This window comes from Emydura macquarii, unplaced genomic scaffold (genome assembly GCF_026122565.2).
Source record: "Emydura macquarii macquarii isolate MOO-44397 ecotype Brisbane River unplaced genomic scaffold, CSIRO-AGI_Emac_v2 contig_18, whole genome shotgun sequence".
In the NCBI taxonomy this organism is placed as follows: domain Eukaryota; kingdom Metazoa; phylum Chordata; order Testudines; family Chelidae; genus Emydura; species Emydura macquarii.
Window position 1 is genome coordinate 2,879,819 of NW_027130155.1, and position 15,462 is coordinate 2,895,280.

General features: G+C 39.2%; 1 protein-coding gene across 1 annotated transcript; it reads right to left on the bottom strand.

Annotated features, from left to right (window-relative positions):
• Positions 1–2,174: 2,174 nt before the first annotated feature.
• Positions 2,175–15,166, bottom strand: LOC137149613 (vomeronasal type-2 receptor 1-like). The gene is made up of 6 exons (XM_067543176.1): positions 14,934–15,166; positions 10,565–10,856; positions 7,206–8,075; positions 5,451–5,678; positions 4,348–4,471; positions 2,175–3,175 (listed from the first exon to the last, which is right to left on the bottom strand). Exons 1-6 carry the CDS (start codon positions 15,164–15,166, stop codon positions 2,175–2,177), a joined length of 2,748 nt encoding a protein of 915 aa, XP_067399277.1.
• Positions 15,167–15,462: the final 296 nt, after the last annotated feature.

Here is a 15,462-nt window from a genome sequence, read left to right on the forward strand (position 1 = left end):
AAAGCCCCTGCCGACATAGATTCTGGGGATCATTAGGGCACACAAGCTGTCTTGCCATGACAAGGCACACACACCAAGGGATAGCAATGGCCAAAGTATAAAAAGATAGACAGACAAGCAGACAGATTAGTTTAATAGTAGTTCTGTTTATTGGCTTGACATATTGAGAACAGGTTTAATTTCAAGTTACCCTCACAAGTTGCACAGATTCCAAAGTCACATATCCTGTAGCTGGAAGTTAATTGCTATTTAGAAACTCTTTTTTTTTTATTGCTGAAAAAAATTAAGAACTATATACACTAGTTGAAATTTTGATATGACGCACTAGAAAACACTGCATGCATTTCCCCAGTTCTCTAACAAATGCTAAACCCAGAACTGGACATATACATAGATGGAGAAGTTTAAAAACAGTATAAGTCTTGAGGCTTATGATCCATTAGAAACACAGCAAAATTCGTATTTGTCCAAGCAGCTAGGAGGACAAAAATCAACTACAAAAGACTACCTTTAAGCTTCTATGAAAAACTTATCAACAAATCACAAAGAGCAATATATAACTATAGATTGTATTTATCTATTTTGTGCAGATAGTTCAAATGGAAGTATGTAAGTTTCATATGTTTAATTTTTTTTAATTAAGTTTTATTTGCTGTAGTTATTCTAAAGCAATTTCACATCACAATTACAAACTGCTGCTTTGTGTATACACCAACTAAGAGCATATGCAAAGGGGTGTGAAGTGATCATTCTGTGACACTTTGGTGCAGTGGACTGATAATTTGGGGGCAGCTTCATTTAAATTTAAAAAATTAATTTGTTAAACTATTAAAGATTAACTAGCCGAATACAAGTCGTACAGAAGAATATCTTCATGTTTTTAATGTGCTGCAGGTTTTTGTACTGACAATGCATTACTTCCCCATAGAGTTTGCAGGGGGAACCTGGACATTTGGCCACTGGGTAGGAGACAAGTGGGTTTTCTGCCACCTATGAAGGTATGGAGGCAGTTTGGGATTGTGGAGTTGATTCTTGGCTGTTCCAGAGTTTCATAAGTGGAGCCCAAACCAGGAAAACGAAAGTTTCAGCTGTGTTTCAGGCTAGGATTCTCTTCTTTCCAATAGGCCACTACTTCTCTGCTTTCCTCTAGTGATCTTCTGAAGTGAGGCCTACCCATCCTGCCAACCGCAACATTTTTATGGGTGCATGGATTGCTCCCTATCACAACTTTTCAGTGGGAGTGCCACATCCTCTTCCCTAGCAAGGTATCAAATATCATGGATTTAGTGGGAAGGCTAGATTTCTGGTCCCCAGCAGATATCAGCAGGACTGGAAAAGTTCACTAGTAGCCCTTTAATTCTCTGACAACTGAGACACAGATCTGCTGGGAAACATAAAGTTATGTAGAGGGAATCGGCCTATCAGTTTATCTCCCTTCTCCTGTCCTAAGAATTAAATTAGGTGGGAAACAAACCCGACAAGTCTGGAAAAAAGCCAGAGTAGGGAAAAGTGAAAGCCTCTTGAACACATCAGTGGAACAGAAGGCCACTGGGCTTCTGATGCTGAAAGACAACTAAAAAAAAGGGAGGAGCCCACACAGCCTGTTAGGGGCAGGGAATGAACTTTGGAAAGGGGATCTAAGTGAATTTGGATAGTTTCTAAATTGCACTGATATAGATCAACACATTTGCACAGATTTGTCTGACCCTTTGATATATTTTTTAAATGAAACCAAAATTTAAGATTAATTTTGGGTGTCCCAAAACTGTGTAAACCAAACCCATAGGTAAAGTGTGCTGAAATGCATAATCAGAGCCAATAGGTTTCACACAGCCCTAAAGACAAGCATTTCATATCCCACAAGAACATATACTTCTCTCATTCCATCTCTCCCACCCCACACATATTCCCCTATTTATTTAGCAAAAAAGCAAAAATCCAACCATAACAACTCCCCAGTGATGACCTGCATTATTTTCTCAGTACATGTAATGGTGTGAATTTGGTTGTGCCATCTTTCAATTGTCCCATGAGAACCAGAAGCCATAACTTCCACAGAAAATAATGGCAATCCAATGATACAGGAGAATCCACTGGAGTTTTCTGTCAGTACTGAGGAAGATAAAGCACATCACCACAGTAAATGCTGAAGAGCAAGAACTAAAAAAAACCTGCTAGTCTTCTTTAAGTACCATTGTGGAGATGGTACTGTTGTTAACCTCCCTGGTACATGAGGCTGAGGTGGGTGGAGCACTCCTGTCATTCGTGGTGGCTTTGCCCCGTATTATTTCCTCTGTATTCCTTTCTGGCTTCAATAAAATAATGTAACATTTTGGCACAAATATGCAACCAAGCAAACCAAGGCTTGATGCCAAAATTGCAAATATTTCAACAGCTACTTTGAATTTCCCTCTTGTGCTTAAATAGGCGGGGACAAAAGAAATCCAGACTATGAAGAATACCAGCATCCCAAAAGTGATAAATTTAGCTTCATTGAAATTATCTGGTAACTTGCGAGCTATGAATGCAGTGATGAAGCATAATACAGCAAGAAATGCATCAAACCCAAACATAGTACATAAAAATTCTATGGAGCCTTCATTACACTCAAGAATTATCTTTACATTTTGGAACTCCATATTTTTGTACACATGTGGAGGTATACATGCGAGATAGGCAGTGCAAATGCACACTTCAATTATTACAGAGATTAGCACAAGAAGTTTTTGATAAAGAGGTTGCATGGCTATATGGTCAAGCATCTCTGTAGCCTTCAGCTTGGTTGTTCTATATGTTAACAGAAGCACAATAGTCTTTCCCAGTATACAGGACAAGCAAAGAGAAAACCCCAGGGCAAGAGTCACTTGGCGGATCTGACATGACCATTCTTCTGGCTTACCAACAAAGAGGAAGGAAGTTAGCAAAATAATGACAAGAGATAGCTGAATGAGAAAGCTCAATTCTCGGTCATTGGCTTTCACAAGCGCAGTGTCCCTGTACATCCTATAAACAATGGTCACAGAAAGAACAATACAAGCTCCAAATATAGCGAGAGCTACCAGTGTGGTCCCTAAAGCTTCATCATAAGCCAGAAATTCCACCTCCTTTAGCACACATTCATTCTTGGGTGTATTGGACCAGTAATCATCAGGACATGGAAAACATTCTCTTGCCTCTGTTAAAAAAAATAAAGAATTTTAAAATTACTTAGTCATGGACTGTTAGATGTATCTGTTTGGAAAAGACTGTCATTACCAAGGTTGCTACAGAAGTGTATTTTTCCTGGGGGGAGATACAAAATAAAGCTTTTTCCAGTCCAGTGAACAACAGAAGTTAACCCCTAAGAAGTTTGGGCAGACGCATTCCACCTGCTAATGGAATCGCACCTCCACTTAACTGAGATAGTTGCTGGGGATAAAATTTAGCCAATACATTTCATTAATTGAAAATAGCTGGTATAAAACATACTTCATAATTTAAGTAGCATTCTCCTTCATGTCGATATGTTCCTAATAGTTGAAGAATTGTAGACGGTTCAGAGAAGTGCTATGACAATGATAAAATGATTGGAAAACATGCTTAATAGTGAAAGACTCAAGGAGCTCAGTCTATTTATCTACTCAAAGAAAAGATTAAGGATGAGTTGATCATACTCTAAGTACCTATATTGGGAACAAAAGTTTGGTAACTAAGGGCTCTTCCGTCTAACAGACAAAGGTATAACAAGATCAGATGGCTAGAAGCTGAAGGTAGAGAAATTCAGGCTCAAAATAGGGTGCCAATTTTTAACAGTGAGGATAATTAGCCATTGGAACAAATTACCAAGGGTTGTGGTAGATTCTCCATCACTGGCAATTTTAAAATCAGTCTGGATCTTTTTCTAAAAGATTACTCTAGTTCAACCAGAAATTAATTCAGAAGTCCTATGGCCTACTTTATGTAGGAGGTCAGACTAGATGATCAAAATGGTCCCTTCTGGATCTCTAATCTAGGAATTAAGAGGGGTTAGCTGGATTTTTAGTAGAGCTGGCTGGGAAACTGAATTTCAGTTTTGTTAAAATTTGAGTTTTCAGAAATATATTCATGCTGAATCGGAGTATTTAGGTTTAAGTACCTAACTACAATGGTGGAAGGTGTTCTAGAAATGCCGTATGCAGAGAGAGATGTTTTATGAAGCCTGAGTTTGCCAGTTATAAAAATTCTACTGTATCTGAAAGAAAACTATAGTAATTCTAATTTTATCTGATATAGATTTGAGTGATCAAGGCCTTTATTTTACCACAGCTACCAGGATTTCAGTGATATGTCTATATCTATTAATTTTTATACAAGGTTTTTGTGCTATACCTGTTTCATTACTTATCTCTCCATCCGCACATGGAATACAGACAAAACAACATGCAGGCACCCCTTGTCGGATCCCCTTTCTAGTACCAGGTTGGCAGGTTTCAGTACACACAGAATGGGGAGGCTAAAAAGTACAGAATACAATGTCAAATCTATTTCTTCTACAGAGAAATGCATTAGGTATATAAATATGTAAGTAAAATTGGATCATTCCCAATGTGCAAGCCTGGGCTCCCAAAAAAGTTCCTTTATTACTGACTACATCAGAGCCTTGTCACCTTTTTTCCACCCATAAAACTTAAGAGCTCAGATCTGTGTTCCAGATAAAATATACCATTTGTTATTTTTTCATCAGACATGCTAGCCAGACTAAACTACAGCAGTGTGTATTAAATAATTAATGTGCTGCTGGAACATTACAAATGCAAAAAAAATTAGCTATCCATTACTGTACAAAGCAAGCATCACACAAAGGTCAAATAATGCAATCTGTTTCTTCTTTATAAAAATGTATTTAAAATGAAAATAATATCCTGTACAAAAATCTCTACAGCCCAATATACAACCAGATAGGCTAGTTTCTCGAAATAAGGTTGATTTATAAATAAAGATATAATGTATGCATTTGAACAAACACACTGAAAAATGTTCATAAAAATCTTTCTAGAGGGCCAAAATCTGCAGTCCTCATTCAGACAACATTCCCATTAAGTCAGTGAGTAAGGACTGCATGATATAGCCAACATAAAGTAATCACAGGTTAGTTTGCACTGTCTTTTATTAATAATAAATAATAATTATTATTATTATGTATTTCTATCGCAGCAGTGCCTACTGACCCTAATTAGCGATAAGGGCCCCATTTGTACCTATACACTGTATACAAATAACACAAATTACAGTCCCTGCCCCAGAGATCTTACAATCTAGTATTTTGACTATACACAACAATTTAAATAAACAGACAAATAGAAGTAGGGAAACAGGTAGGAGGTGAGATAATTGAGAGAGCAAAGTAACAGAAAAGGAAAATGAGTTTGCATAACACCAGTCTCAGTAGTCACATAGATACATTAAAAAGAATATAGGCAAAGATCACTAACTTTTAATGTTGGTGTGTTCCAAAATATGGAGTTGTTATTATATATCTTCATCTCGTGCCCATCTTTTGTAACATTATAGATTCCAATCTTCACGAAGGAGATTTCTCCTGTCTCGTTCAACTGCCAGTTTATAATGTCATATGGTGCATACACATCTCCATTGTCATCTATTTTTACTAGCTCATTGTCAAAGGTTGTAAATTTAACATTCTTCAGATAGTACATTAACTATAAATTAGGGGAGAAAAGTGCCTGTCAAATTAATTTACAGAGTTATGTACACATTACATAGCTGGGTAATATCTGAACTAGTACATGGACCTGTCATTACTAGGATTGCCTAAAAGATTTTTAAAACTTAAGGTAAGTTTTAAAATATATGTACATCTAATTTTGTGCCAGAGAAGGGTTCAAGTAACCCCTCCCATAAGAAGGAAAGCATGCCTGGTGAAAAATCCCCTCTTGTCTCCCCAAAAGGATGGGCTGCTTGCTGCTATATTACACTACCAAACTGAATAACTCATTCAATTAATAACTCATTAAATTCTTTGTAGTAAAACTTCTGTGTCATTTTGCTCAGGTCCATTAATATTTCTTGATTTTACCTCCTCAGATGGAAGTTCATTCCACCTACAGCATTCACCAATCTCTTTGTAAAATAATGGCTCCTTAAATTCCTCTGGCATATATTGGGACAGATTCTCATGTAGCGTAGATTATCCTAGGCCCATAATTTGAATAGGCCTGTGACAAATGTACATTAGCTAACAATCTGCCTTCTTCCCTCTTAACTAGAACATATCTTCTGTATCTGGTGTGTTCAAGTGATAACAATGTGCCAAATTCTGCCCCCCTTACTCACGTTGGGTGGAACCTTACTCCCCAACTAGTCCCAATGAAAGGAGTGGGACTACTTGTGGAGCAAGGTGCTACTCAGTGTAAGAGTATTAGACTCTGGCCTGGGGTAGTTACCTCTCACATCATTTACAAAACCCAAGAACCTGAATGCAAGGAAAGGACCTCACAAAATGTGCACTGCCAACATAATAAACACATTCTCAGCTACCAATGACCTTATGTTCAAAGGACCTGATCCTGATCTCACACCAGCATAACTCCACTCTCTTATTTACACACATCGTGCTGACCAATATTGCCTCATTGTTTCCTTGTACTCCCCTATCAGTCTGTGTGTATCCATTTATCTTCTCTTGTGATTGTAAGCTCTTTGGGGGAGCAACTGTCTTTTTGTTTTGTTTGTACAGCCCCTCGCACAATGGGGTCTTCGTCATGACAGGGGCTGCTAAGTCCTATGGTAATACAAATATTATCTGACCCCCTCACAACATCCCTGTGAGATAGGAAAGTGCTATCATTAACTAATACACAGACAAGCCCAAGGTCACACAGGATGTCTGTGCCAGAGCAAGGAACTGAACCCATGTCTCCTGACTCTTAGGGTAGAGATCCTAACAATGATACTAGCCTTCCACCTAGTCTACACAGGTGTACGTGATATCAGAATCAGGCCCACATTCTGCAAATCATAACCCGCCACTTGACTTCAGCACATATTTCAAATTTACTTCTGACTTATTGTATTATTTATTTTTTCTGAAATTAATATTGAATTTATTTGCTTTATATATACACATTTAAAAATTAAAAGTAAGTTAAATGCAACAGCAGACAGTGCATTAAAGTTCTTTCTTTAATTCATTAAGTAACATTATGGTAGATAAAAGCAATGCTTACCTGCCAGGGCTCAAAATCATAGATAAATGCACATGAGTTTTTTGGAAATGGTCCGTTTCCTTCTACACAGGTGTCTAAATTGTTAAGGGCATGGGCCACAGTGAACACAGCTTTATAGACATTATACGTTATTCTGAGCTCTGAAACATCCAGGTAGGTATTTTTAATGTCCTCCAGTTTCTCCTTTCCAGTACAGCGCTGATCAGAAACAGGATGTACTCCTCTTTCTCGACCTGTTACATTTATTCTATAGTCTGTATTATAAGGTACACTGCTGTTAGGCCAAGTGCAATTGAAAACAGTCTGCCAGAACTCAATAGTCAAGTCATCACTAGCATCAGTATCTGGATGCACATCAAGCAGAAATTCTTTTAATCCTGGTATGTCACCTCTCCGTACTCCAAAACCAATGGTCCCACCAAGGAATGAAAAATATTCAGGTTTAGCAATGAGTGCTGATGTAACCCAGGCCTCACTTGCAATCCAGATTTTGCCAGTAATGTTACTGTGTGCAATTTCTTCAATTAAGGGAATGAGGTCAATATCAGAGGAATACACTACGATGATATTTGCTGTGGATTCTTTTATAGCTTCCACAATTACTAGTATTTTTTCCCTGGAATATATTTTTGGAATGGTCTCAGAGAAAGCAATGCAGATTCCAGATTTCTCAACATTTTGTTTAAAATACTTTATTCCATATTTTCCATAGTCATCATCTGCTGCTATTGTTCCTATCCATGCCCAACCAAAATGTCGAACAAGTTCTGCCATAGCCAGTGACTGATGGTTATCATTCGGTATAGTGCGCAGAAAGGAAGGGAACTGGTATTTGTCAGAAAGGATCGAGCAGGAGGAGGCATAACCAACCTAGAAAAAAAACAAAGTATTGAGGCTGGGATTACTGGCCCAGTTGCTGATTTGCTTTTCACTTTCTTCTATATATCTGTCTTTGGTATTCATAGGGAAACGTTCACCATAGCCAGGGCCCAGTGTATAATGTGACTATACAGCCTCATAAACTGCTTCATCATTAGAGATTATTTTTATGTTGCTGTGTACTTGTATTCCAGAACCTAAATTTTCATTTCAAATAAAACTAAATAACAAGCCTTTATGGTTGTGGTGATAAACTTCAAAGGTGACCCAAGTGTAAACCAATGCAATACAGATAGCTTGAAACAATAGCTCTGAGAGGAGTGTGAATGCTCCTATTCAGCTGGGTGTGAACACTGAAGCCTAGCCATGACAGTGTAATTATCAGGAGGCAAGGGGTCCGCAGCATTCAGAGCTAGGTCACACCTTGCCCAGCCATGGTCCCTGCACTGTCTGCTGGGAAGGAAACAGTGTAGGAGCAACTGGGTGGCTCTGAGCTAGCCAAGGATTCCTCTACACAGCAGTGGTCCTCCAGTGAGCAGTTAAGCCTCTTTTGTAGCCACTTTGCACCAATAAAATGTTGGAAAGTAACCTGAGTGCTGTCAAAGTTTGAGGCTTTAGTTTTATTGCTTCAATGGCAGTTGTTCCTGAGCAAGAACACCAGTATTTAGCCCTCAGGCTCTGAGCCTGCAGGCAGGCAAAGCTCACATAAATGCCTGTCAGAGTTTTGCCTGAGGATGGAGTTCAAAATCAAAAAGTCTCTGATACTAACCTTTGAAGTTCCACCAGCTTCAGGTGAATTGTTGGGCTCTGGCCCACACTGACCCTTTTTGTAATGTGTGCTCGTCTTTAGAACTAACTTGGCGTCCTGTCACCATTTCTAGCTTATGATGCTTGTGCCCAGTGAGGTCTTGATCCTACAAAGTTCTAAGGGGAAGCACTCAGGAGGTTGCAGGTCTCAAACTACAGGAATTCTTTACCCCACGTTATTTGGCCAGCGGCTACTATGGGCCAATGGAAATACAAAATCAAGTATTTACTTTTTCCAGCAATATTTGCTTTTATTTGCCTGACTGTTATTTGTTTATTATAAAGCACTTGGATAATAAGATTAGTGCGACAGAATAGTAAGAGTTATCAAAGTCCCTTGGGAACTGTTTGTCAAAAATAAAGTACCTCACCCTGAAATTAGAAAACCAGAAGGCATTTTACTATGGCTTATCCAAATCTAGGACTCAATCTTGCAAACTATTGCACACCTTGTGCTAGGTTGCTCAGCTCCCATGTGTTCAGCAGCCTGCTGAAGGCATTCAGCTCTTCACTGGGTCAGGCCCTGGGAAGTGTTAGAAGGGCCCCAGAGAAAGAATTCTATTCCTTTATCATTTGTATATTCAAGTACATGAATTAAAATTGATATTTAAATCAACCCATAGCCCGGTTATTTCTGAGCACCATGGGGTCCTGCTCCCATTGAAGAGCCTGTCAAAAATCCCACTGACTTCCAGTGGAAACAAAGTAGGTCCAATAGTTTCACAAGATTTCAGCATGCACTTCAGTGTGATAGGACATGCAAATAGGAGTTACTGCTGACAGTATTAATAAACGAGAGGGAGCATGGCTAATTGTCAGAGAACGGGACAGGGACTTCTGACTCTTGGATTTAGCCCCAGCTCTGACACTTGCTCCCTATGTGTCTTTGAGCAAATAATATAATCTTTGTATGCTTCCGTTTACTCATCTGCAAGATTAATATATTGTTTGCAGTGTTGTAGCCATCTTGATCCCATGATATTAGAAGCACAATGTGGTGGTGGTGTTGCGGGAGGAGTTAATATCTTTTATTGGACCAACTTCCATTAGTGAGAGAGACAAGCTTTTGAGTTCCATAGACTCTAGGACCCTGCAAGGTGGGAGGGTCCCACATCTTGGGCTGCAGCCTGAACCTGAACATCTACACTACAATTAAACTGCCCCTTAGCCTGAACTCCAGGAGCCTGAGTCAGCTGGCACAGGCTAGCTGCATGTCTAACTGCCATGTAGACATACCCCCAGTGTTATAGCTAAATACAAAGTGGAACAGATTGTTTATCATAAATAGCTAACACATATTGTAAGAGACCATTCAAGGTGTTGACTGGCCACTTCACCTTGAATGATTCTTAACTCTATGAGAGACAAGGTGGGTGAGGTAATAGCTTCTATTGGACCAACTTTCATTGGTGAGAGAGAAACTTTTGAGCTTACACAGAGCTCTTCTTCACATCTGGGAAACGTTAACTACTTATGCTCCACTTTATGTTTAGCTGTGACACTCTGAGTATGTTTCCCAGACCTGAGGAAGATCTCTCTGTAGCTCGAAAGCTTGTCTCTTTCACCAGCAGAAGTTGGTTCAATAAAAGAGGTTCTCTCACCCACCTTGTCTCTCAAACATTAGTAAATTGCTCATTATATTTAGATTTTAAACAAATACAACCTTCAGTTACCTCAGGGAAATAATATAGCCCTACGATTCTTGAAGAAGCAATTGTCAATGTCGATCCACCAGCTCCAATGACTGCTACGAGAGGAGCACCAGCACTGCATCTGAAGTTGGGGCTTGTTTCATTTTGTCCAGTAAGGTATGCCAAAGTCCCTTCAACGGTTTTGGATGTTGTAAAGCAGGTATCATAGATGTGATAACCCAATGTTATATTTGGTAGAATATCTTGCCTACTGTTAACCTCATGGATGGCATGTATCATGGCTTTGGCCCAACGGAAACCTCGGAAGTTAAATCTGCAGAGACAAAGTATTTTTCAGTGATGAATACCTTTGCCAAAAGCACTTCCACACAAAACGCACTTTTTGTATCATTACCCTGCTGCTTTTATTGGACTGTGGGAAGCAGTAACAGCAGCAGATCTGCTATTTGTGACATGTCCAGCTGACATGGCCATGATGGGCCCGTGACTGGACTACAATCCTGAGGGGCCCAATGGTGATGGTTTTGTATTGTATTGTATTGGAAGGAAGGAAGGAAAATTACATTAATGCAACAAATCACTATCAGAAAATATTTTAAATATTTGCTTCCCACCTATGCTACCACTTCTGCTTTGATTGATGTATTTTCCAAAGGGAGACCATTGGCCATAGCTTCTAGTGGGGGAAAATGCCCAATTATTTCTCTGAGGCTTCAACTGGGTACACAACCATGGAGATTCATGTGGCTAGGATTACGATGGACCTGATCAAAGCCCATTGAAGCCAGCGTGTGCCATTGGATTCTGATTATTGGTAGGAAAAGTGCAAGATGTCGGAATAGAAACCAGAACCTGTTACTTCAAAACACAGACAGCTACTGATCTTCATTAGCAATAGTAGCATGAGAGCTTATATTTCAGAAGGCTATGTAGCCAGCCAGAGGTCGACATAATCATGGTATACGTGTTCTTCCTTATTTGTTGAGATCACTTCCCCCTCACTCTCCTCTCCCCACCATATATGGAGTTGTTTCCCCCAAGATACAGAGAACTGTTTTTGGTGATTAGTTTAAACTGGTTTAGTATATCTTGATGAGTGAAATATATTTAAGAAACTGCTGTAATAATTGTACTTTAAACCTGCTTGTTGAACTCTTCCCAACGCGTTGCTAAGTAAATTGCTTAGTATTATCGGTGTGGCTAAATTCTCTAAAGAAGAATTCCTTTTGCTTAACAGTTCCTATGACATTCCCATTTCTAGACAGGTGGTGCAGAGATGTGCCCTGGGGAATATAGTGTGGGTCTGGCGGCAGCTTCCTTACACCTCAGCAATCTACAGCTGCCAGAATGGCTATTGGTGGGCCACTGGCAAATGGCAAAAATTAGAGCTCCAGCTGATCTAACTTGCAGCAAGGGACCAAGCCAGTGCAGCTCAGCCCCAGGCTCTGAGGACCTGAAAGATGCTTTAAAGTCGCCTTTGTCCCACTCCCAGTCTTGTGTCAAGTATGGCATAGCCAGACCAGAGAATATGGCCCATGGATTTTTATTGACTTGTCATAAATATGCAGTGCCTTTCCAGAGAATGAGGGCTGATCCTGCCAGGAGCTGAGTGCCTTCAACTCCTGTTTGACCCCAATGACAGTAGAAGGCCCTCTGCACTTTAAAAGATAAAAGATACTTTAAAAGATAAAAGATACTTTAAAAGATAAGTAGAGCCCTGCGCGGGTACAAAATTTGTATCCACATTCGATCCACAAAAATGGTCCGCAGATATAAAGTGGATATAAAGCGGATATCCATGGATTTTCAGGGTTCTAAGGATAAGGTCCCCTCAGCAGATTAGTCAGATTCTTTGAATTTTCTCTCAGCCTTTCTAACCAGGTTATAATTAGACTGATGAGAAGCTGTCATTGTGAAATATGAAATCTGCTTAGTTTTAGCTTTCCTTGCAAACTCAAGCCACATTGGTTGGAAAATTCACAAAGATCTGCAAACTTTTCAGAGCTGTTCATATTTGGGCATTTTGGTTCAAACCATTTTTTAATGCAAACCCTTGTTGATTGAAACAGGGGGAAACATCTCCAAAACCCGTGCAAACTAGAGAATTAGTATTAATGGAAAGTGAATTCTGATACTGAAAGTTTTTATATCAGTAATTAGATTCAAAGAGCTACTTCCCGTTAAGGAATAAAAACATAACACAAACGTGTACCCTCTGGGCTCAATCCAAACTAACCAACTCAGCTCAAATTTCAGCTCAAATTCTAAGTTTTAATGAAATGCTCAGATGCAATCTATAGACCCTATTCATGGTGAACAATTTAAATACACTTGAGAAAAACTGCAAGCTGTTCACAGACAATTCACACTGAAAAAGGGGTGAGATTCATCATGTAAACTATACGCTATAAATTATTCACCCAGCTTTCCTTGCAGCTGGACAATTTAGATTTGTTTTCCTTCTCAGAACAAACAACTGTCATGTACCAATCCTATTTCCATATGAGATGCTTCTTGTTGCTCCAAAGCAGCAATAGAAAGTTGTAAGGAAACATAAATGTATCTGCTGCTATCCCAATCTATGTTGCAGTTACTACAGAGAAGAAGAAAGCATAACTGCTGTTCCGTTTGACATTCTGCGGGCTGGGAGCACAATTGTTTTACAATACATTCAATTTCATTCAATACAATACATTATTTCCAGCAATACTGCTGCTATTTTCTACTCATCAATGCCAGAAGCTTTAACAAATACTTTACAATGATATTTACTGGGGACAAAATCCTGAGGGGTGCTAACCACACACAACTCACAATTCATTATTTGGGAATTGCTGGCACTCAGCATTTCTGAGGATTAGGATTCTTTATTTACCATTACAGAATAACAGAAAACATTTTGCAACAAAGTAATCATAGTGGCAGGTAATTACTTGTTAGCAAACTTTAACAGGTATAAAATTACATATTGTTTATGGAGACAATGTGATAAAATTAGTGTAACAAAGTGTTACTGGCATTTTTCAGGCTTGAGGCTACAAAGATTCTTTTTTCTGACCCATATTCTATTGTCAGTTTTTGTGCAAAACTCCCATTGGCTTCAATGGAAGTTCTGTGCATGAAACAAGGGTCTATATAGCCTCCAACCAGCATTCACTGAAGTCAGTGGGAAGAGGATTGGGTCCTTGTTCTATTTTCAAATAGGATGCAACATGGGTCTGATCCTGAAAAGGGATGCTGAGCATCTGCAATCCCCATTGACAGCAATAGATACTAAAGTAATGCCTGTGTGCATTGGGCCCATGATATTAGTAATAGCAAAGTGTTCTATGCCATTTTTGTCTCCTTTCAGAATCAACTTCATTGGCTTGTAAGACCTACAGAATAAAATATGGTTATACATAGTATGTAATTACCTTTGTTCATACACTCACTGCAGTGGTCTTGGTAGAGTCCCTTAGGCATTTCACAGTACAGATTACCATACAGTTCGCTGAATGTGCCAAATAGCCCTGGCTTAAACTGAGTTTTACACCTTTAAGTAGGCTGAGAATAGCCTTTCCAGTACAGCTCAAAGATGTATCAGTAAAATTTGTGACATTTCAGTAGCCCCACAACTTAGATACTATTTCAGGTTACTGGTCAACACAAACAGGTGTGATTTTACTCTGTATTTTAAATGATGGGACATTAGAGAATAAATTACACTTTTGTCATTTATTGGCTAGGGCACAATCCTGCGAAGTGCTAACTGATTCTACCCTTATTCTAGTCCATCAAGTTTTTCATGCTGCAACCATTCCTGTGGTGTATGAGCACCTTGACCCTAATCCAGCACTGCATTTAAGCAGCTGCTTAACTTAAAACTCATTTATATTCCCACTGAAATCATTGGGATTAGCCATGTGCATAAAGTTAGGCATCTGTTTAAGTGCTTTGCTGGGTCTGGGCACTATTGAGCATCCTCAGTACCCTCTGGCCAGATGTTGAGCACCTCCAACTGGTACGAATGAATGAATGAATGACACTACACAATTCAGTTTTCAAGACATGCATTCTACTGACTGTATATTGGCGACTAGACACCGGAGTCAGCTTCACCCATAATATTGAGCAAAATCTCCCATATAAATGGGTGGACTTGCTTCATCTGTCTCTTGTACCCAAATAAGGCTGTCAGTAGACAGCATTTCTGCCAGGTGAGCCTAAAAGAGCTCTTCCTTGGTCAAACCACTAAGAGCTGCCCTTTAGCTTCTCTTAGGTGGAAGATGCTGTTTGCACATCTTACACACGCTACCATTATTGTCCAGTAATAAAACACTTGCACTGGCACACACACAACTCATTTATCCTCCAAGCTGCTAGCTGTATATGAGGGGAAATGTCTTACCCTTCACATTTTGATGACACTGGCTCTGAAGTAGTTTGTTCTTTTTCAGGTATAGTCCTGAAGTGAATGGGAAACATTCCTCCAATAATCAGCGTATGGTTCTCAGATTCCACATAGCCATGTAAGTCAAATTTTCCTAACAATCTACATGTACCTTCTTCACCTTGAATAACCAGCATATGCAGAAAGACTGCCAACAATCCTAGAAGCAAGTTCAACTTCAAGTTGGCCATTTTATTCTGAGCCACTTTGAGGAAATGATCAATGTAAAAAAACCCTCAAGCCTTTAAGAGGCACTTGCATATATATTTACATTTATTAGCCTATGAAAGAATAAATGGGTTCCCCAGGGACACAGCTTGCTGTCCTCACGAACTAACTGGCAAGCCTCAAAGCTGCAAAGACTGTATCTCATTTGCAAGGCACTATATAGAGGGAGGGTTATGCTGTTATAAAAAGTAGTTAAAATCTGCCCTGTTAATTCTCAAATAAAGTCCTAGGAAGCAAGCTATTCATACTATTTTATGTG

Bases quoted from the DNA above. Each gene is read 5' to 3' on its own strand.
- LOC137149613 (XM_067543176.1), bottom strand. From the start codon at position 15,166: ATGGCCAACTTGAAGTTGAACTTGCTTCTAGGATTGTTGGCAGTCTTT. The intron at 5,679-7,205 runs GTAAGCATTGCT...CCTAATTTATAG, and splicing joins ATGATTTTGAGCCCTGGCAG to TTAATGTACTATCTGAAGAA. The intron at 4,472-5,450 runs GTTAGTGATCTT...TGTACTTTTTAG, and splicing joins GGAACACACCAACATTAAAA to CCTCCCCATTCTGTGTGTAC.